A 24,593-nucleotide genomic window follows, 5' to 3' on the forward strand; every position below is an offset into this window, starting at 1 on the left:
CCGTGAGGGCACAATCTATGCTGCAGGACAGTTCTAGTAACTTGCAGTGATTTTCAAAGTTCTGTTGAACATTATGGCCAAAGATTATGCATTTCTAACAACTCTGTGGTAAAATAAAAAAAGGTTTCAAACTTTCAAATGCGTTTTTCTCCTTTTGCAGTTTTGTGTGATCTGTGCTTCTTATACACGCTAGTTCGTATACTTAGAATTGTCATACCTCTATGAAATTTTGCACATAGCATGATGAAGGCCCATAGAGTGCAAGTATCCATTCAGATTGTCAGTGCTGCTTGATTATGTTTTTCAAAAATTACATAACATTGAAAGCCCTTGGCAACTAGAGCCATAGTAAATTTTTCTATTTTATTATTGTATTTCACCTTTTTACACACAAAATTTAATTTATATATTTTTTTTGCACTCTACAGTTCCAAAGGATCATAGTCAGCCATATCTGCATGCTTTATCTCAAATTTTTATAGGTCAGAATTGTTGCATAACAATGGCCATAATTTTGCAGTATCTGATTTGCAGAAAGAAAACCAAGCAATCTACATGAAAATATATGACATATTTGAAAAGAGGAGAAAAAACTCTATTAGCATGCCAATTTGTGTTAAATTCAGACTCTTAATAAAGAAAATCGTTTTTCGAGTAGCATCTCCCCTTAAAAAGCTTGTTTTCGCTTGCATTCGGTTTTCTAGACGGCTCGATTTTTCGAACGTTTTCGCGGTTCCTTGAAGGCCCGGGAAGTCGGACGTCGGCCATGCAGTCTATCCCGTATATATTGACACGTGTGTATATGAAAAAGAACGATGATAGGAATGTTTTGTAGATTCCAGCTAGTGGGACAGGCGCTTTGCGGGCCGATAACCAAGCAGGCGACTTGCTGTACAGCTGATCCTGAACATGCTCTTTTCGCTGCCGTAAGCTGCGGTCATCCTTTGTTCACATTGCACTACGACATTGGTGGAGGAGCTGGGCCGCGACGCTGCCCGATGCTTCACACCACTAGTGGGAGCTGTTTATCCAGCCCGGACGTGCCTATTGGAACAACTGTCCATTGATTCAGTCGTCGGCTACGAGGTCTTCCTCCAGAGTTCAACCCCTAGCAGAAGCCCTGAAAACGGCTGCGATCTAGAAACGGCTAACACCAGCTCCCAGCCTGTACTTTTCGGCACCGGTCCTCCCGCTCCATCCCAGGTAACGTTTTTTCAATCGCTGGAGCCTGAACGCTTTGGTAGTGGCGCACATGACGATGTAGAATACTGGTTACATCACTATGACCGTGTTGCGAAGATCAACCAGTGGTCCGCTCGGGAAAAGCTCTCCCGGGCTTACTTCTATCTTCATGACAGCGTTCGTACTTGGTATGAGAACAGAGAAGGCAGCCTGTCCACATAGACCGACTTTCACGAGCAGATGGTTAAAACCTTGAAACCTTTGCCAATGTCCACAGACATGACCACGCCCACCAACTACTAGAGCTAAGGGTCCAAAAACCCAATGAAAGGATCGCCATGTTCGCCGAAGACAAGACATGTTTATTTCGGAGAGCTGACCCACATATGACTGAAGATAGGAAGTTGCACTACCTCATGCACGGCGTGAAAGACCAGCTGTTCGCCGGACTTCTGCGCAACCCGCCAAGCACTGTAGAGAACTTCATCAAAGAAGCGTCGGCTATCGAGCGGGCACTTCACCAACGTTGCCGACAATATGACTGCTTGTGCAGCAGCCCCAAAATTCAGGCCGCCGCTGTGACGTTTGACAATCATAGCTCCTTGCGTGACATGATTTAGAGAGATCGTTCGTGAAGAACTGCAAAGGTTGCGGACTCCGGTAGTGGATACACCCACGGCATCTGTCGCTCAAGTCGTCCGCGACGAGATCCGCCAAGCATTCTCGACAGCTGATCGTGCCCCGAGCAACGTCCCATGACGTACGTCGCCGCCCTTCAAAGCTCCCCACCAGCTCCGTTTTCATACTACCCGCCACCTGCAACCGTTCCTAGGTCACTACCACAGGGGGAGACATAGTTGCGCCCACCCATCCAGACCCCATATGACCAGTCGTATTCTGGCCTGCCATGGCCTTCGTCACGTGAGGAGTCGTCACAGCATCATAAGCTTCGCCGAACAGACACCTGGTGCACTGTCGACAGGCGTCCACTCTGTTTCAACTGCGAAGGTGTGGGCCACATAGCCCGCTATTGCTGGCACCGTGCAGATTCGTTTTGCCCTCTCAGGCCACGGTTTGACAGTCGACATGCCAACGACTACGTATGCCGCCGTGGCTATGTCGGTTGTCAAGGACCTCTGGTGCCTCGACCCCCTTTGACGGCCGCCGTAACAATCATGACGAGATCATAACTGATTACCAGCCGTGCTTCGGACATCAACCACGCTCTCTTTCTCCTGCCCAGTCACTTTCGTTGCAGCGCCATTCTTTTGCCGACACCAGAGGAGCGAGCTCACCCAGCCCACACCGGGGAAACTGAAGGCGACGACCGGGTAAGGTTGCAGGCTGTCAAGACGAAGAAAAACAGCTCCCATTACTCCCTTGTCAGGTCGCTGTAAACCGACAAGACGTAATACCGACGAAATTGTCACCCCAGGCCTTACCGTTCTTGTGGACGGACAGCAAGTCAGAGCTTTAGTTGACACCGGGGCCGACTTCTCTATTATTAGTGATGACCTTGCCGTATGCCTCAAGAAAGTAAATGCTGCGTGGACGAGTCACCTAAGGACGGTAGGCGGCCAATTACTGTTGCTTGTCGGAATGTGCACAGCAAGGCTCTACATCGGTGGCTCTACTTTTGTGGCGACGTTCGTCGTTCTCGCTTCATGCTGTAAAGACCTGATTATCAGAATGGATTTCTTGAGAGAACATGGCGCTGTCATCAACGTCCCTGACAGTGTCATTACGTTTCGCAACAACAGCCCTGCTTTAGTCGATTGCTCAGAGCTGAGACGTAACCCTTTACGTCTGACGGATGACGATGTGGTCATGCTGCCACGATCCTGCACACTTGTTTCGGTGGCAGGGGATGAGACTTTTGACGTTGATGGTATTGCCGACCAAATAAGCTCGCTGATCTTTAGCCACGGTATTTCAATTGCTCGAGGTCTTGTCGCTGTCACTGCGGGACGCACGAACTTGCTGCTCACTAACTTCAGTGCAAAGCACTGACACCTCCTAAAGGGTACAGCCGTCGCTTACTTTGACAATACTGCAGAAATCCAAGGCAGTTTATCGGCCCTAGACAAAGCACCTCAAGAAGAATCAGTACCTAATCTTGACGTTGGTACTACGTTGTCAAGGGACGAGTGAACGACACTTCTTGAGCTGCTAGCTGAATACTAGGACTGCTTTTCATCAACATCACGGGTCGGTCGAACGCCGCTAACAAAGTATTGAATAATTACCCACAACGCAGCAAGGCCTATACACCAGAGTCCTTATCGTGTGGCTCCAAAGGAACGGGAAGCGATACAGCAACAAGTCTCTAAAATGCTTGAAGATGATGTGATTCACATCAGAGAGGCTGTGGGCATTGCCTGTAGTACTAGTTATGAAAAGGACGATACCCTGCGTTTTTGCGTGGACTATAGGAAGCTGAATCAAGTGACTAAGAAAGATGTGTATCCGCTTCCACGTATTGATGACTCCCTCGATAGGCTTTAAAACGCTCGCTACTTCTCTTCAATGGACCTCAGAAGCGAATATTGGCAGATCGAGGTAGACCCAAGAGATCGGGAAAAACCGCTTTAGTGACGCCTCATGGTTTATATAAATTTAAAGTTCTACCTTTCGGTCTGTGCTCAGCACCCGCTACTTTTGAAAGACTCATGTACACTGTACTTTCAGGGTTAAAATGGAAGGCCTGTTTAGTTTATCTAGACGACGTCATAGTGTTTTCCCCAACTTTTGACGAGCATCTCAAAAGGCTAGAAGTTGTTTTACGAGCTATACGATTCGCAGGCCTCACATTGAAATCAAAGAAATGTCACTTTTGTTTGGAAGAACTGCTGTTTCTTGGTCATGTCGTCAGCTGCACCAGCGTTCGGCCTGATCCCAAAAAACTTGCGGCCGTGGCACAGTTCCCAGTACCGTTTGATAAGAAAGCCGTCGGGTGCTTTCTGGGCCTATGCGCCTACTATCGCCGCTTTATCGCCGACTTCGCACGGATGGTGTCGCCGTTAACTCGGATGGATGGATGGATGGATATGGCTGTACCCTTTAGATCGGGCAGTGGCTTGCGCCACCAAGCCGTAATACTTAATGAACCAAAAACTAGATTTTTTTTTAAGTGAGTTTGAGGATTCGTACTTTGCAGTGAAGGGTTTAATTTTCACTCGTGCCTTGACTTTAGCCACCAATCAGATAACCTCCTTCTAGTTAAGTCTACCCACTTAAAGTCTATTTTGCCCTCCCTGTCCCTAAACCCCAGTGCTTTGAAAAACTCTGCGCCATCATCCTGAACTATAGGGTGAAGCCCTTTACAGAACATTATCAAGTATTCGACAGTTTCTTCTTCCTCTCCACACGCACTGCATACTGTCTCTACCCCTTCGTATTTGGCCCGATATGTTTTGGTTCGCAGTACTCCCGTCCTGGCCTCAAACAGTAGAGAACTACCCCGAGTGTTATCATAGATCCTTTCCTTGGCAATTTCCTGCTTAAAAGTTCGATAAATCTCTAGTGCGGACTTCTTAATCATGCCCATTCTCTACATGTCAGTCTCCGTTTCCTTCACTTTCTTCTTAACCGAGAGTTCTTTTTGGTTTGGCCACCTGCTGTTTTCCAAGTATTTATCAGTCAATTTCTCCATTTTGTATCCCTTTCTCCATTTGCTTTCTCCATTTTGTATCGACATTCTTCATGTACAAGTAGCTGAAAACCTTCCTAGCCCAACGCTCCTCCTTCATTTCTCTCAATCGCTTCTCAAATCTTATCTTGCTGCTAGCTTCCCTGCCTTCAAATGATGTCCATCCCATATCACCTTGTACTCCCTGATTTGGTGTATTCCCGTGAGCTCCTAAAGCAAGCATACCTATTCCACGTTGCTTAATTTCTAATCTTGCTTGAACTTCTGATCTCATGCACAAGACCGCATCGCCGAACGTCAGACCAGGAACCATGGCCCCTTTCCATATTCCTCTGACAACATCATACTTACTGTAATTCCACAGTGCCTTGTTTTTCATTACCGCTGCATTCCTGATACCTTTAGTCGTCACGTATATTTCGTGTTCCCTTAGGTACTCCCAATAATTATTCATACGCCCAGATATTTGTATTTATCTGTTATCTCTAGCGTGACCTCCTGTATTCTTAGCTCACTACTACCTTCATTGTCATTGAAAATCATGACTGCTGATTTTTTCTTATTGAATCTGAAGTCTAACCTATCTCCCTCATTACCGCAGATATCCACCAATCTCTGCAAACTTTCTTGTTGTCAGTCATTAGCACTATATCATCTGCATACATCAATGCTGGTAGTGCCTGCTCAATGAGTTTTCCTTGTTTGACGAAAGCAAGGTTGAAGCCCAGTCCAGTTCCCTCTAATTTGGCCTCTAATCCTTGTAGGTACATCATGAATAATAAGGGTGACAGGGGACACCCCTGCCTAAGCCCCCGTTTTACCTCTGCAGGCTTGGATACTTGTTTTTCCCACTTTATAACTACCTTGTTACCTTTATAGATATCCTTTAAAAGATTAGTGACTACATGTTCCACGCCTATTGTGTCCAGTATTCCCCACAATTCCTCTTGAACCATGCTATCGTACGCTCCCTTAATATCCGAAAATGCTAGCCACGGGGGCCTGTGTTCCTTTTCTGCTATTTCGATGCACTGCGTCAGTGAGAACAGATTGTCTTCCAACCTCCTGTGTTTCCGAAACAGATTCTGCAGTTCCCCCAGCACCCCCTCATCCTCTTCCATGCTCCTCTATCCATGCCTGCAGTCTTTCCTTTATAATTTGCATCGCCAGCCTGTAGACCACTGATGTCACTGTTATAGGACGGTAGTTGTTTATGCCAGCTTTGTCCCCCTTTTCTTTATAGATCATGCTCATCCTGCTAAGTTTCCATCCATCGGGAACTTCACCATCGATTATTGTTTTGCTCACTGCCTCTCTCAAAGCCTGCTTAGACTTCGGACCTAATGTTTTTATCAGCATAATTGGAATGCCATCTGGGCCTGTTGATGTACTACTAGGAACCCTTTTCTCAGCCCTTTCCCACTCTCGTGAAAATGGAGCCATTGCACTACTTGATTCGTCCTTGTCTATTGTGGTGCATAAAGCACTTCTTTGTTGAAATTTTTCTGTCACCACCCTTGTTCTTATATATTCAATAGCTTCGTCGCCTTCTAGCCTAGCACCTTGGGCTGTATTTATAAACCTCTGCTCTAGGCTCGTCTCATTTCTTAGGGAGCTTAGATGGTTCCAAAATTTCGCAGCTGCCTTTTTATTTTTTTATGTACTTCTAGCAGCCACTGAGCTCCCTTTCTTCTAATCTTTTCATTGATCAGAAGGGATGCATCCCTTCTACAGCTTGGAAAGGTATCCCATTTTCTTTCAACATCATCTGTCGGTTCACCCCGCTGCTTAGCATGTCTGTGTTCCCTAGAGGCTTCCTGACGTTTTGCTATGGCTCTCTTAACTTCCTTATCCCACCAACTTTTGGGTTTGTGTCTTCTTTTCCGGGGTGACTTGTCACACGTCTTAACAAGCTCTAGCTCAAACAGTCTAATTAGATTCGTGTATGTCCACACTGTCTTATTATTCTTCGTGATTACTTACTGAATTTGTTTAGTGACTATTTCAATTTGCCTTTCTGGATAAAAATTTTTCTATAGTTGCTCATCTTGTCTCCTTCCCACTTTCACTGCTCTTCCAAAACTTAGCTTGATACGTATGTGATCACTACCCAGACTTCTGGAGCCACCTTCATCTATGTGCATTCCCCTGAGCTTATCATACATCTTATGTGACATCAAAGCATAATCTATCGTTGACTGCAGCCTTCCTACCTCCCATGTTATTTGACCTTCACACTTCTCGGTACTGTTGCAAATGATCAAATCAAGCCTTTCACACATATCCATGATCATTTCGCCTGTCGGGTCGGTATACCCATCTATATCTTCTATGTGTGCATTCATATCTCCTAGTATAATTATCTCGCACTCTCCTCCCAACTCCTGAATGTCATTTGATATACACTCTACCATTGCCTGGTTTTCCTCTCTGGCCTTTGCTCCCGTCCACAAGTACACAAAACCAAGGAGTGTCATTTGACCTGCCACTTTCCCTTTCAGCCATAAATGTTCCTTGCACTCCTGCTTGACCCTTTGCCAGTCTGTACTTTTATGAATAAATGCCCCAATACCCCCCTTTCTGCTGCCTTCTGTTCTATTACAATATTCCCATGCGTGGTCCGTATTATTCGGAGGTTGTTCCATGTCCCTGAGATGTGTCTACAAAACCGTATACCATCGGCTTCTCTTCCCTTAGCTGTTCTTCTATCTCTTCCCACTTCAGCTTGTTCCTACCACCCTGCATGTTAATATACCCTATGTCTGAATTGGCTCGGCGCTCGTGGCTACGTCTATTTATGCCCCGGACTCTATCTATCATAGAGACTGGTGCCACTTTGGAATCGTATCTGTCCATACCACCTGTCAAAGAGTCTCCCTAGTTGTTTTCCTCATTACTAGTTATCCTGCACCCCGAAGGGCTCACTTGCCCCCCAAAAAAAGCTACTGCGCGTCCTGCAAGTCGCCAACCCACCTCATGACCTAGCCGCCCATCGAAGTGAATTCTGTCTCGTTGAAAACCACCCCACCTATGCACCTCTCTGTTTATTTCAACTACCTCAAAGCCTTTCTCTCGACTCATCCGCCATATCTCTTGGTTTGCGTTGACAACCGCTCTTTGCAGGTTGCTATCACGCACCGGTACCTCGGGTATCGTTCATATCGCTACCTGTACCTTAGGAGAAGTGGCGCGCATGTCATCGACGCCTTTCGCCAGTGTGGTTGCTAGTCCTGCTGTATCTTCATTTAAGACATCGTTTAAACCGCCTGAAATTATCACGAGGTTTCGTCTATCAGCTTTAGTTTTGAGTTTTGCGCTCGCTTGCCTCATGACTGCTTCAAGCTTGCGTCCTGGGAACGCCCCTACTGCAACCCTCTTGTCACCTCTTACCCTCTCTTTGATGGCTTCTGTGCATCGATATAAATTCGAGTCCCTGGCGATAATCACATTCTGTGACTTTTCAGCTGGAGCGTCCTGCACGTGGGGGCTACTTGCACCTGTGACGCCGGCTGCTTTGTCCCCTCCCAGCACCACCACTACCTCGCTGAAGCTGGGCCTTGCGACAGTTGAACCGGCTAAACCTGTTTTTTCCAAACTTGCTTGCCCTTCCTTCTCCACCGTTCTGGTTGCCGGTTCTCTACTGTTCTCCGTAGGACGCTTCTTTGTTCAGCTTCGCTAGTGCTTCCTCGGTGGACTTCAGTCTTTCTCTCATTGCCCTCGTTTTCTCTTGCTCTGTCGCCAACGCAGTCTCGAGCTCATCGATTCTCACCAGCAGTTCACTTCGGGCAACCATCATTTTCTCCATTTTTTCCTCGACCTCACATTGCCTACACTTTGCGTCAGCCTCTTCTCCATCCGCTTCTATGCTTGGGTCCACTTTCAAACCCACTCCACATCCTGAACACTTTACAGTCTTTTTAACCATGTCTTTCTGACACCAATTGTCCCTATACTCGATAATTACTAAATTCGAGCCCTGCACTACGAAAAAAGGAAAGTCTAAGCTCTACTACAAAAATTTGCGTGTTCAATGTACGCGCACCTCCCCCACGGGGTGGCAAAGGAAAAAAAACAACAACAAAAAATTCAAACACGCACACCCGCACTAACTAATAAATACCTGGTGACTGGCCTCCGAAAAAGCCGTACCATAAAATAAGTGCTACGGAGATTTCAACTGCTGCCTTATAAATATGAAGACAAGCTCAAAACATGCGAAAAAACTTATCTGCGCAGTCGATCCGGAGCGCTCAAAAAACACGTCCATCCACCGTGACAGCCCGAACCAAAACTCGCCTCACTAGAGATGGCGCCACCTTTGAGTGAAACGAAGAACAGCAAGCAGCGTTTAATGACCTCCGCCAATGTCTTCAAATATCTCCAGTACTTGCCCACTTCGACGAGCAAGCGCCAACAATGCTTCACACTGACGCAAGCAATGTAGGCCTCGGAGCTGTGCTTGTGCAGTGGCAAGAAGACACGGAACGAGTGATCGCCTACGCAAGCGGGACGTTAACACGTGCTGAGGCCAATTATTCAACAACTGAGGAAAGAATGCCTCGCCGTGGTCTGGGCACTTATGAAATTTCGCCCGTATTTGTATGGCCGCCCCTTCAAAGTTATTAGTGACCATCATTTACTGTTGGTTGACTAGTTTAAGAGATCCGACTGGCCGATTAGCGCGGTGGAGTCTGAAGTTACAAGAGTTTGATATGACGGTCATACACAAGTCTGGGAAGCGACATACGGACGCCGACTGCCTGTCTCGATCACGAGTACAGTCAGCCTCTGTTTCTAACAAGGACTATATGGCCTTCCTTGGTGTTCTCGACGTATCCACGATTGCCCAACAACGAGGCGACCCTGGATTGCTTGATTTGATTGATTTCGCGGACGGACGTTCTTCGAGGTCACCCAGAGTCTATGCAAAGGCATTATCATCGTTGTGCTTATGCAATGGCGTCCTCTACAAAAGAAACTTTTCATCGATCGGAGCTCCCTATTTTCTCGTTATTTCTGCACCCCTTCGTACTGAAGTGCTTCAAGCATGTCACAACGGGCCGACATTTGGCCATTTAGGCTACACTCGCACATTGGCATGAGTCGAGCAGGGAAATTACTGGCCCCGACTCACAACAGCCGTCAGGCACCACATTCACACTTGCCTCGATTGCCAGCGACGCAAGTCACCTCCAAAGAAACCCGCCGGTCAGCTGCAACCAGTTCAGGTTCCATGTACACCGTTCGATCAGATAGGAATGGATATTTTGAGACCCCTTTCTACTTCTACTGCAGGGAATCGCTGGGTTATAGTCGCAACAGACAACCTAACCAGGTATGCCGAAACAAAGGCTATCCAAAAGAGCACCACAGCAGAAGTGGCGAGATTTTTCATAGAAAATATTGCGCTACGTCACAGTGCCCCGGCTATCGTGATAACAGACCGCGGAACAGCATTTACGGCACCTCTTTTAGACCATGTCCTGATGCTAAGTGGAACGACTCACCGTAAGACCACTGCGTACCACCCGCGAACGAATGGACTAATACAGTGCCTTAAGAAGACGATTGAAGACATGCTGTCGATGCACGTCGATGTCCAACATAAGAATTGGGACGAAATTTTGTCCTATATCACGTTCGCATACAATACGGCTAAACAACAAACGACTCGCATGACTCCAATCAGATTGGTTCACGGACGGCAGGTACGGACAGTGCTGGATGGGATGTTGCCACATGAATGGGACGCCACCGACACAGGCGCTGATGTGTTCACTGAACGCGAGGAAGAAGCTAGGCAGCTCTCCCACTTACGGATTCGCCAGCGACAAGACTACGACGCAGGTTGCTACAATGCTCGCCATAGAACAGTAACGTACAAAATCAGTGATAGAGTGTGGGTTTAGACACCCATACGAAAACGTGGACTGTCCGAGAAGCTGCTAAGGCGAATTTCGGGCCATACCGAGTATTGCGCCAGCTAAGTGACATCACCTACAAGGTGGTCTCCGACAGTCCCCATTGCCCGAGGCGTCGCCAGCAGCAGCCTAAACTAGCGGATGTAGTGCGTATGAAGCCGTGTGTGAGCGACTGACTGCACGTTAATACGGTGGGTCTGAATCAGCATTGGGGCGATGCTCCTATAAGTAGGGGCAAGTGACACGTGTGTATATGAAAAATAACGATGATAGGAATGTTTTGTAGATTCCAGCTAGTGAGAAAGGCGGTTTGCAGGACGACAACGAAGCAGGCGTCTTGCTGTACATCTGATCCTGAACACGCTATTTTCGCTGCCGTAAGCTGCTGTCATCTTTTGTTCGCGTTGCACTGCGACAATATTGAACTCGAAGGGGATTGCAAAATAGTTTGATATATCGAGAACTTTAAATACAAAATATGCATATTTAAGGCCTAAATTAAAGCATTTCAGGCCTCTGAAATCGTTACAAGTGGTAACATAATGATTCACTCGCACTATAATGAAAAAGAAGGTGTGAAGTGCTAGTTACCGCACTTTATTTCACATAAAAATAATCCATAAACTTGCCTTTGTTCTTGCGTGCCGTCAAGTTCCAGTAGTCGCTCACTGTCCGAAATGGTGCCTCGGACAGTGAGCGACTACATCCTCCACAAGGCGCGAAAGACAACACCGAGGCTGAGTTCCCATCATCGCCATCGGTTGACATATTGGCGATATCGATGTCGCTTGTGGCTTTGTAGCTGGTGCGAAAAACTAGAAAAAACGTAGCCTCCGAGACATGCGTTTCAAAACCGAAAACACTAAAAAAGTCATGAGGTTGGACACCTCTAAGGCCATGCTTTTCAGGCTCACAGGCCACTGTGCACGAACAAGGAAGTGAATGCGAGCATTGTAACTAGATCGCCGAGTCGCTTTGCATTCTCATTTTGGTGTCTTCGGCAGTGGGTCTTTTCGAAAAGCACTGGGCGCGCATTAAGACCTGCAGATTGCGCATCGAACATACCGGTGCACTCGCAAGCGCCGCGCAACTAAACCGAGCAGCGTGATGGAATAACACCGACTTTTTGTCTCCTTCGTGCAAAACACACGGCCAAAAATTTATCAATATTTCTAGGAATAGTGCACTTTCTGGGCTTCGGCACGGCACAGCGTTCAAGATAGCAGAGTTCCTGGTGTGCGGTTCTACCGGTTCATTATATTTTCATAGCAAATTAAAGGGGATTTCTCAACTGTTCAATATAGCCAATAATTCAATATATCCGAGATCGACTGTATTGTGCATATCTGAGGTGGAACATCAATACTGTGAGCGCGACAAGCGAATGACTCTTTATTCTCTTTGTAATCATCATCACCTGTATATCTTCTTCATCTAAGAATATCATCACCGGCGTGATTGAGCTCGAGCCTGGCCGAATAAACCGGTTCCTCACAAGTGGTGGACTGTGCTTTTCGTTCCCTCAAGTCCTCTCGCCCGTTCTCGCTGGAGCTCCGCTCGGGTCGTCGCATACAACCCCCTGCCATGGCGGCCCAAGAAAACCCTGGCCCATCCAACGTCGCCGTCCTACTGCAGCCACCGCCCCCCGCTCCGCCCAACAACACTCGCCTGCGTGATCCACCTGTGTTTTCCGGTCTCCGAGGCGATGATGTCGAAGACTGGATCAAGAACTACGACCTCGTCAGCGATTTGAACAGGTGGGACAATCCACACAAGTTGCGCAGCGTCCCATTTTACTTGTCCGATGTTGCGAAAACTTGGTTCTGGAACCACCACCCGGATCTTCCCGATTGGGACACTTTCGAGCAGCAAATTCGTCAGGTATTTGGTGCCCCTGCAGTTCGCACTGAGGCAGCAAAGAAGAAACTCGCTCAACGCACGCAGCTGCCGGGTGAATCTTACACCTCTTATATTGAGGATGTCCTTGCACTGTGCAAGCGCGTTAACACCGGCATGTCTCAAAACGACCAAATACGCCACATTATTAAAGGCATTAACACCGTCGCCTTTAACGCCCTCGCCACGCAAAATCCTGCCACCACCCAGGACGTGATAACCATCTGTCAGCGACTTGACGAGCTTCAGTCTCTTCGCCTTTGCTACGATGCCACCGACGTTCCTTTGCCTGCACACCTCGACTTGCGTGCGCTTATTCGCGACATCCCCCGCAGGGGCGCCTGTTAAAGCAGGCGTTTGGTGTGTAGCGACACCACAGACCCGAGCTAACGGGGGAGTTTCTACTCCCTCCCACGCCTAGCCGTGTGCGTGGCTTTGCCGTGTCCGGGGAAAAGGGGATCCTGGGGGTTGAGCTGACGCTGGGTGATTGGACCTTTAAGGCCCCCCGGCAGAGGCAACACACCCCTTTGGCCCCGGCTTCACGTAGACGGCACCCCTGGGCTGACCCACCCAGGGGAAATCGGTAGTCGCCTTTTCCTATTTCTCTCTCTCTCTACATCTTAGTCTTTTCTCATCTTTAAATCTATCCTGTCTTCTTCTCTCTTCCATTTACTTCCGATTTTTCCTGGCGGCAAGGGTTAACTTTGTGTATGTGCTCTGTCTTGGGCACAATACATTTGGTTATAGCGGCTGTGTACAGCTGACGTTGACATGCCTCATATATATTTAGGACTTGTCACGTCCCCGTGTTGGGCTCCATGGTGGGCGGCTGGCATGGCTGCCGAACTCACATTTAGTTTATGGCTTTTTCTTCTCTCCCTCCATTGCATGATCGTCCTCTCCCGAAGAGAGGGCGCACCGAAGATTTTTGCAAGTATTTCAGCAAACCGAAAGAAACCTTTCCCCGCTACCATGTAATCCATTGTGAAACCGCTGAAAAGAACGCCAGAACTATTTCGTCTTTCGTTGTTTCTAAATGCCTCACCACTACACTTGGACCAGGTTACCAGGCTACAAGAATGGCCAGTGGGGATCTCCTCCTCGAGGTAAAAAGTCAGAGCCAGTACGAAAACCTCTCAAAACTAGAATCGTTTGGAAACATACCTATCTCAATTACACCACACCGCTCACTCAACACTTCCCGAGGCGTTGTATCTGATCAAGACTTGCTTGACCTGACTGAAGGTGAGCTCCTCGAGGGCTAGAAGGACCAGCAGGTGACACACGTACAAAGAATCAAAATTAGGCATGATAAGAAGGAAATCCCAACAAAACACATAATTGTGACATTTTGCACCAGCACCCTGCCTGAACATCTCGAAACAGGATACTTGAAGTTGAATGTGAGACCTTACATTCCCAACCCACGACGTTGCTTCAAATGCCAGCGTTTTGGTCACGGCTCTCAGAGTTGCCGCGGCCAACTCACCTGCGGAAAGTGTGCCACCACAGGACACGCTACAGACGAGTGTAAGGTGGAGGATGGGGCCCACTGCGCAAACTGCGATGGTGCCCATCCCGCATACTCCCGAACCTGTCCAACATGGAAAAAGGAAAAAGAAATTGTTGCAATCAAAATCACAGAAAACATTACTTTCCGAGAAGCCCGCCAACAAGTATCTGGGCTTTTCACAAACAAACCATCGTTTTCCGATGTAGTGCAACAGGGGGCAGCACTACAACGGCCTGCGGCAACTGCCCATGCCAGGCACAGTGTGCCCAGGCGGTCGCCAATGCCCCCACCCACGGCGGGAACAGCCAAGGCTGCACTGCCACTCGTCCCCACGGCGACAACCAAGGCCGCTGCAAGCTCTTGCAGCGGCCAGGGTATTCCAGCACCAAAGGAGGTTCCTTCGACCTCTAGCCCAAGAGGACCGAAGGTTTCGCCCCCCGAGGTGAAGGAGACCCCAGGGTCGGCCGATATGAAGGCCTCGTCTCACCAGGCGAGGTCCCAAGCCCAAAACATCAGCTCGCAAATGCGAGCATGCAGTGCCTCTGAGGAGGCAATGGGCACCACGTCACCCCTGGTGCAGAAAGATCGGCGTAGCTCCCTGGAGCGCGCCAAACGAAATAAAAAGCCAATAACGGGGCCCGGCGACGGCCCTGTTCTTTGAGTCTTAACGCTTAGCTTAAGAAGCAGACACACCCATTGTTCCTTACACACAGCACTACGTTACCTCCAATATGGCAACACAAATAATACATTGGAACGTCAGAGGACTCCTCAGAAACCTCGATGATGTTCAAGAGCTCTTTTGCAAACATTCGCCGAAAGTGCTGTGTGTACAGGAAACTCATTTAAAATCTAAAAACACGAACTTTTTGCGTCAGTATGTTCTCTTCCGAAAGGACAGAGATGATGCTGCGGCATCATCCGGCGGTGTAGCCATTATTGTTAATCAAAAAGTAGCATGCACACATTTACCACTGCAAACAACACTAGAGGCAGTGGCTGTTCGAGCAGTTCTCTTCAACAAGCTCGTCACCATCTGCTCTCTGTACATACCCCCACACCACCGTCTTGGAAAACGAGAATTCGAGTCCTTAATAGACCAACTACCCGAACCTTATCTGGTCCTTGGTGACCTGAATGCTCATAGCAGTCTATGGGGTGATTCTCGCTGCGACGCACGAGGTCGTCTCATTGAACAGTTCCTTTTTTCCTCCGGCGCCTGTCTGTTGAATAGGAAAGAGGCAACATATTATAACCTTGCCAACAAAACCTACTCTTCCATAGATCTCAGCATCGCATCTCCATCACTTGTACCATTACTCCAATGGAAAGTTCTAAATAATCCCTACGGAAGCGACCATCTTCCTGTCGTTTTGAGTACACAAACATCATACGAATATCCTCCACGAGTTCCCAAATGGCTTATACACAAAGCCGACTGGGAACAGTTTCATAACAAAGCTCACTTATCTTGGACTGACATATGTACGCTAAGCATAGATGAAGCTGTGCAGTACTTCACAGCTCTCCTTATTAACACAGCAGCCAAATGCATCCCACAAACATCTGGACAGCCCGGCAAGCGACACGTCCCATGGTGGAACACTGAGTGTCGTAATGCGCGGAAGGAACAGAACAGGGCATGGAGGTTGCTGCGCAACTCGCCGACAGCGGAAAACCTTGAGAGCTTTAAGAAAATAAAGTCTCAAGGCAGGAGAACGCGTCGGCAGGCCAGAAGAGAAAGCTGGCAGAAGTTTTTGTCAGGGATCACTTCATACACACAGGAGGCTAAAGTCTGGAACATGGTCGGTAGGATAGCAGGAAAACAAGTACACACACTTCCACTCGTAAACACTCAGGGTGATACCTTGGAAGACCAGGCAAACTTCCTCGGTGCACACTTTGAACGGGTATCCAGCTCGTCCCACTATACTGACACTTTCCAAAAATACAGAACAAGAATAGAAAAGCAGAAACTAGAACATAAATCCACTAGATACGAGGCATATAACCAAGCTTTCAGTCTAGCTGAGCTCCGAACATCTCTAAACTCCTGCAGTACTTCTGCCCCAGGTTCTGACTGTGTGGTGTATGAAATGTTAAAAAACCTACCAGCCGAAACACGAAAAACCTTACTTTGTTTATACAATGCTATCTGGTTTTCTGGCACTATCCCTACCTCCTGGAAAGAGGCTATTATTATTCCCATTTTGAAAGAGGGCAAGGACCCTTCTTTAGCTTCAAGTTATACGCCTATTGCACTTACAAGCTGCTTGTGCAAAGTATTCGAAAAATTGATAAACTGCCGACTTCTACATATTCTTGAAACAAACAATTTGCTCGACCCATTTCAGTGCGGGTTTCGAGAAAGTAGATCCACCACAGACCACCTTGTTCGTATCGAGGCACAGATAAGAGGCGCCTTCGTCCATAAAGAATATTTTCTCTCTGTGTTCCTCAATATCGAAAAGGCGTATGATACAACATGGCGTTTCGGAATTCTAAGAGACCTGTCCCACCTTGGTGTGCGCGGAAGAATGTTTCATATAATCGAAAGTTACCTGTCAAACCGGACATTCCGTGTCCGTCTAGGCAGTGCGCTCTCCCAAACATTTGTCCAGGAAACAGGCGTGCCACAAGGTGGTGTGCTTAGTTGCACACTTTTTATCATCAAAATGAATTCTTTGCACTTGTCCATTCCCCGCATGATGTTCTATTGTACATATGTCGACGACGTTCAGCTTGGCTTCAAGTCATGCAACTTAGCCATGTGTGAGCGGCAGGTTCAGATGGGTTTAAATAAGGTCTCCAAATGGGCAGACGAAAACGGATTTCGACTTAACTTACAAAAAAGCACGTGTGTCTTGTTCTCTCGAAAGTGAGGTATGCACTCGGAACCTGACATTCGGCTGAACGGGCAACGTCTGTCCGTCAAAGCCGAGCATAAATTCTTAGGCTTAATCTTGGACAACAAGTTGACCTTCGTACCGCACATCAAGTATTTAAAAACAAAATGTTTAAAAGCCATGAATGTTATAAAAGTGTTGTCACGTACTACGTGGGGTAGTGATAGGCAATGCCTCATGAACCTCTATAGAAGCCTTATTCGTACCCGCTTAGATTATGGGGCCGTTGTCTATCAATCTGCCACTCAAAGTGCCTTGAAGATGCTTGACCCCGTGCACCATTTGGGATCCGCCTTTCTACGGGTGCTTTTCGCACCAGCCCCGTAGAAAGCCTTTATGTTGAGTCAAATGAGTGGTCGCTTCATCTGCAGAGAACTTACATGTCCTTTGTTTATTTCCTTAAGGTGAAAGCAGACAAGAAGCATCCCTCATACTCTACAATTAATGATTTGTCGAGCTCAACTCTGTTTCAAAACAGGCCTTCGATGAGGCAGCCCTTCTCAATTTGCCTGAAGTGTCTAGCTGAAGAAACTGAAGTGTCACTTGAACACAGTTTAATGGCTCCTGTAGCATACCCGCCACCGTGGCAGTGGCAGAATATAGACTGCGATGTGTCTTTCCTAGAGGTTACAAAACATGCACCTATTGCCCATATCCGAACATACTTTCTGGAACTTCAACACAAATACACATGTCCTGAGTTCTTTACAGATGCCTCCAAGACTAACTCCTCTGTGTCCTACGCTGCTGTCGGCCCATCCTTTTCGGATGCTGGCCCTCTACATTCACGCACAAGTATCTTCACAGCGGAAGCTTACGCGATACTGGTAGCAGCTAAACACATCAAACAATTACAAATACAAAAAGCAGTAATTTATACAGACTCCCTCAGTGTGGCAACGGCTCTGCAGAGTCTTAAAAAACAAAAAAACCCAGTCCTTCTCTCACTTTACTCCATTTTGTGCACACTTTACACGCACAAACAACATGTTGTAGTGTGCTGGGTGCCAGGGCACCGTGAGATCCAAGGCAACGTGAGGGCGGATCAGCTCGCTGCATCCGTCCATGAGAGCACCGCCATTACATCCATATCAATCCCGGCCCTTGATCTTAAGCCGTCTCTCAAACTAAACCTCAGGGACTACTGGCAGAGCATGTGGGATACACACACACAAAACAAACTACACGTTATCAAGCCACACCTTGGCCATTGGCCACCAGTATCAAAATCACGTCTAACAGAGGTAACACTAACAAGACTCAGGATAGGGCACACATACACGACACGCACACATCTTTTATCCGGTGGTGATCCACCAGTGTGTGGTAAATGTGGTGAGGCTTTAACAGTTCTTCACGTTTTAATCCAATGTAAACAGTTAGACACTCTAAGAAGACAACACTTCCCATTACCCTACCGACAACATATACCTTTACACCCTGCAATGTTTGTCGGTAGGGAACCACTTTTCACCCATAAATCATTGTTAGCTTTTTTAAGAGATGTTAATTTTTACCATGTATTATACCCAGGCATTGCGTAGCGTGACCTCTCAAGAGAGGTCGCTGCTGCTGTGATTACATTTAAAAGCACTTACCTCGCAGCCCTTGGACACAAGGGCACTGATGAGGCAAGTGTGCTAGTGCCAAATATTTTTACATGTTTTTATTATCAAAACCTTTGTCAACCTTTTTAATATGCATATCACGCCACTGTCATCTCTTTAATACTTATGTTTTTACCCGCATTATCGCGAGGAATTTTAAGGCCCCTATACAGCCACGAAACATATCATTGTCCGCATCTCTATACTCATTGAAATGGCGCTCTTTGGCCATCAATTGGCCCTTGCGCCATAAAACACCACACATCATCATTATTCGCGACATCGTTCGTGAAGAGCTGCACGGGCGCTGCTCTTCCTGTGCTGCGGAAGTTACTTCACCTCCTGAAAAAGATAGCTTGCGAGACCTGATTAAACAAGAGATCGCCTCCGCATCGCGTGCGACGTGTTCCAACAGTCCCTGCGTGCGCCAGACGTGCACGTACGCCGAAGTTGCCGCGCTCTCTGCCGTACCCACCGTTTCTGTGCCTACAACAGCAGACCATACGCCTGTGGCTTCGTTATCACCGCCAGTGCGTGCACCACCTTACTACGCACCTCAGCGCCCACCTCGGCCAACCTGTTACTACTGCGGCTATCGAGGACATATCGCTCGGTTTTGTCGAAGGCGCCAACAAGACAAGCAACGGGGCTACGCTCCCGAAGAACATCGAAGCTTCCGTCCGACCATGAACTACTTACGGCCACCCCCCCGATCGTCCTATTACCGTTCACCGTCACCTACTTACCATACGGACATGCCTGGGAATTCCCGTACGTCTCGCCGCAGGTCGCCTTCGCCAGGTCGCCGTTGAGTGTCGCCTCTACGAACCCGCCTCCCATTCCACGAACGCCCACGCGGAAAACTCCCCGATGCAGTTTTAGAAGGGGAAACTGCATCCCTTGGACAGCTAACAATTCCTCCAGAGCGGCCATCGAATTCGATAGTAGTGTTTGTAGAAGGTGTACGTGTTGAGGCTCTTGTAGACACTGGCGCTGCCGTTTCGATTATTCGTGCTGATTTTTGTTCCCGCCTTCGAAAAGTCACCACACCTTATGGCGGCCCACCTCTACGTGCGGCGACCAACACTCTCATTCGTCCACTTGCACAGTGTACCGTTCGTGTCTGCATAGAAGGCATTCGTCATCACATTGTTTTCGCGGTATTTCGTGAGTGCACCCACGCTCTCATTCTTGGGTGGGATTTCTTGTCTTCTGCGTCCGCTTTCATATCATGTGATCAGTGTCTCCTGCATCTAAACGCCACTGACTCTTCTCCGCTTGAACAAGATGGACGCATCCGCCTTGTCACCAAGTCAGATATTGTACTTCGGCCATACATCGAAGAAATTATAAGTGTTAATTGCACCGACATTGTGGATGGCGACGTACTAATTCTCCCTTACGGTCATACCCTACGTAAGGGCATTGTGATCACACCGGGGCTTATTCGCTTCTTTGATGGGTGTACGTACCTAACCGCCATAAATCAAACGCCCGAGTGTGTACTGCTCCCCTGTGGCTCAACAGTATCTCTCGCGGTCGACAGTGAGCCTGTTGCGATTGTTACTCTTCCGAACAACAACCACAACGATGTTCCGAAGTCGCAATCATTGCCATTCAATGCCTCTGCCACACCTGTGTCGGCGACAATAAGCAATGACTTAACACCTGATCAAACTGAAGATTTGCTCGCCCTGTTAAATAGACACCGTTCTCTATTTGACGTGAACTCGCCCGCCCTCAGCATGACTACCACCGCTACTCACAGCATCCAGACTGACGGCTCTCGTATTGTACATCGGCGTCCATATCGCGTGTCTCAGGCAGAACGCAAGATCATCGAGGAAAACGTCTCAGACATGCTACGGCGCAACATCATACGTCCTTCCTCGAGTCCCTGGTCATCCCCAGTTGTTCTCGTTCAAAAGAAAGATGGGACAGTGCGTTTCTGCGTCGATTACCGTGCGCTAAACAAAATAACGCGCAAGGATGTTTATCTCCTCCCTCGGATCGACGATGCACTGGATTCATTACAGGGCGCAGAGTATTTTTCCAGCCTCGACCTTAGGTCAGGCTACTGGCAGATACCAATGTCGGAGTCTGATAAAGAGAAGACCGCCTTTTCAACGCCAGATGGGTTGTACGAGTTCAATGTGATGCCTTTTGGACTCTGTAATGCGCCCGCCACCTTCGAACGCATGATAGACACGGCGTATTGCGTGGTTTGAAATGGAAAACATGTCTGTGCTATCTCGATGACATAGTAGTGTTTTCATCCACGTTCTCCCAGCATCTACAACGTCTTGACGAAGTCCTCACATGCCTTGCAAAAGCCGGTCTACAACTTAACACCAAGAAATGTACCTTTGCTAGCAAGACAATCAAGGTTCTCGGCTATCTTGTCAGCAAAGAAGGAATTCGGCCCGACCCCGAGAAGCTTGCCGCTGTCCTCGATTTTCCTCGTCCACTACGTCAGAAGGACCTGCGCAGCTTTCTATGGTTATCTTCTTACTTCCGGCGCTTCATACGTGGTTTCGCGGAACTTGCCTCTCCGCTCCATCAACTCCTCGCAAAGAACGTCCCCTTCATTTGGTCCGAAGACTGCGAAAGCGCTTTCACGGCATTGAAGCAAGCCCTCACGTCGGATCCGGTACTGTGCCACTTCGATTCCACCGCACCCACCATCCTTCACACCGACGCAAGTAGTCATGGTCTCGGTGCGGTACTCTTGCAGCGTGACAAAAACTCACGCGAACGCGTCGTTGCTTACGCAAGTCGTGCTCTTACCGCTCCAGAAAAGAACTACACTATCACAGAGCAGGAGTGCCTTGCTGTTGTTTGGGCAGTGCAAAGATTCCGACCATATCTTCACGGCCGTCATTTTACCGTCGTGACCGACCATAACGCCCTATGCTGGCTTTTATCGCTGAAAAACTTATCGGGTCGCCTTGGTCGCTGGGCGCTTCGCTTACAGGAGTATGATTTCGATGTCACCTACAGATCTGGGAAGAAGCATCAAGATGCTGATGCTCTATCGCGCTGTCCTTTGCCCAGCGGAAGCAATTCACCATCGATACTCCAAAACAACAGCACCTCTCCAATTGCAGCGCTAAGTTCATCACCTGCCACCCTATCCGTCCTTGTTTCACTACAACGTGTCGACCCATACTGCCGCACCATTGTTGACCGCTTGACCGGCTCTACTACTCCTCCAAACGCCAGACTCCGTCGACAACTTGAAAAATTTAAGCTTGTCAGTGATGCTTTATGTTGCTACGTTTACCACATCGATGGCAACAAGTGGGTACCCGTCATCCCACGTTCTCTGCAACGTGAAGTTCTGGAAGCCTTTCATGATGATCCAACCGCTGCTCATCTAGGCTACCACAAGACTTACGACAAAATACGAAGTCGTTGTTTTTGGCCTGGCCTCTCTTCAGCCGTCGCTAAGTACGTCGCCTCCTGTGTCCATTGCCAACGGCGAAAACGACCGACAACTGCTCCGGCTGGCTTAATGCAACCTCTTCCTTGTCCCGCCTCACCTTTTAAAGTCGTTGGAATCGACTTGTATGGCCCTCTTCCCATATCATCCAATGGGAATCGCTGGATTGTCACGGCAGTCGACCACCTTACCCGCTACGCAGAAACAGCTTCTATACCATCTGGGACTGCCACTGAGATCGCCGATTTCTTTCTTCACCACATCTTTTTGCGTCATGGAGCTCCACGCATTCTCCTCAGTGATCGTGGCAAAGTCTTCCTATCTTCCATTGTCGAGCAAGTTTTGCGTGCCTCGAACACTGTTCACAAGACCACTTCTAGCTACCACCCACAGACCAACGGACTGACTGAACGGTTTCATCGGACCCTATCGGACATGATCGCCATGTACATTCACCCCAACCACACGAACTGGGATGCAGTTCTACCCTTCGTGACATTCGCCTATAATACGGCTGCTCAACGCACTACCGGCTTTTCTCCATTTTTTCTCGTCCATGGTCGCTCGCCGAGTTTCGCTCTAAATGTCTCTTTCCTTTCGGCCCCTGCACCCTCGACGGCTCCTTTCTCTGAAGAATTCCTATCTCGTCTCGCACACTGCCGTCACCAGGCCCGTGTTAACACCGGCCTCTCTCAAGACACTCGAAAATCTCGCTACGACTCGTCTCGTCGTGTTGTGAGTTTTTCCCCTGGTGACGAAGTTCTTCTATGGACTCCACTACGCGTCCCCGGCCTATGCGACAAATTCATCAGTCGCTTCATTGGCCCATACACGGTGGTCGAACAGACATCTCCTGTCAATTACCGCGTTTCTCCTCTTAGCGCTAGTCCTGATCATCGTTGCCGAGGAACAGAGATAGTGCACGTATCTCGTTTAAAGCCTTATGCGCGACACATTTCATAATACTGTCAAGCGACCAGGCGGCCGCTTTCACCGCGCGGGGGAATTAGTGTGAGCGCGACAAGCGAATGACTCTTTATTTTCTTTGTAATCATCATCACCTGTACATCTTCTTCATCTAAGAATATCATCACCGGCGTGATTGAGCTCGAGCCTGGCCGAATAAACCGGTTCCTCACAATACGTATGTATTGGTTCCTCTGCTAGAAAATACATAGATACGTAGTTCCTCTACTAGAAATACATAGATACAAAGACTTTGTTGTTTCTTATGCTGCACTGAAAATGCGGCGCTATGCACAAAATGCTCTTTGCCAACGATATGGTGCTGCCACTTAGGATGGGAATGTTACGAGAACAGCATCATGAGTGGCTGTGGATGAGACCAGTCCTCATGTAGTACAGCCTGCAGAAGGCTATCGTCTTCTAGTAACATTTGCAGGGAACCATGCAGATATGTGGCCAATATTATTTTCATTTATGGTGTTTTTTAAATGGCTTTTGCATTTATTTATTGAGTTTCCTTGTTGAAATGTATTCGCTACTTCTACTCCAAATATAGCTCCTGAAAAACTATTTTCTCCTGGAGTTCGGTCTAGGATTTTGAATCTTATCTTCAGATGCGTGACTTTGTGTCATATCACCTGCCTCGCCCTTGAGAACTGGTTGCATGCAAGAGATGTAAAGCCTCTTCATGTGTCTGCAGGCCAAGGCTAAGGGTGTGGAGCACCTGATTGAGGTGCAGAACCCAAACAGAGTCGAGAAGAAGCCCAAGAAGGTAGCCGAGCTGAACGAGATCATGGAAGAGGCACCACAGCTTTCGCGGAGGGAGCGGTGAGTACAGCTCTCTTTGCACCACTGTTATGCGATATTTGTCTGTGTGCCAAGTTTGCGAAACAGTAGTCCTGAAAACAATGATTGAGGGGCCAGAATTCGTTACATTAATTGAAAGAGATGTTCGTGAGCAGCAATACAGACCGGCAGGGGTGGGGGAAAAAAGGTACTTCTAGACAATGTAAAACAGCATGAAGCACCGAACAAAAGGACAGTGGCGGACCAAGCATCATCTTACAGCTACAGCTTCATTCCGTATGAAGAAACACACACACACACACACAGTAAAATCTCTTTTTTAAAGTTTTTAGATGAACTACATTATAAAAAATATGCCGTGATTCGATGTTATGCGAACAGTTTCCCCAGCAACGGCGGATGATACAAGCGTGCAATTGACTGCTGCACGCGAGCAGCGCAACAAGGCTTGTCTGTGGGAGCAAGGCCCGTTCACACTTGGTCTTGAAGGGAGTGAGTGCGGCAAAACTCACCGGAATTTTTTTTGCTTCACCGTCAGAAAAGTGCCCGAAAACCATGGTGTGAGGCCAACCCGGAAAAAAAAAAAATCTACCAGAGACAAATTTTGCTGCCACGCCACAGTGGATCGCCTTTCTGCTATTAATTTGGCTTCATCGGCGACACTAGCTCTCAAACCACGTGATGTAAACAATCAGCCACACATT

The 24,593-nt window shown here is 48.0% G+C and overlaps 1 protein-coding gene across 2 annotated transcripts in view; it reads left to right on the top strand.

Annotated features, from left to right (window-relative positions):
• LOC119179501 (uncharacterized) overlaps positions 1-24,593 on the top strand; it is a 126,081-nt gene that overhangs the window by 53,301 nt on the left and 48,187 nt on the right. For both annotated transcript variants that reach the window (XM_075869901.1, XM_037430587.2), the window contains exon 4: positions 23,783-23,910. In XM_075869901.1, the coding sequence (XP_075726016.1) occupies positions 23,783-23,910 (128 nt within the window). The remainder of the gene's footprint in view (positions 1-23,782; positions 23,911-24,593) is intronic.

The sequence above is a fragment of the Rhipicephalus microplus genome, chromosome 7, assembly GCF_043290135.1.
Source record: "Rhipicephalus microplus isolate Deutch F79 chromosome 7, USDA_Rmic, whole genome shotgun sequence".
NCBI classification, from domain to species: Eukaryota; Metazoa; Arthropoda; class Arachnida; order Ixodida; family Ixodidae; genus Rhipicephalus; species Rhipicephalus microplus.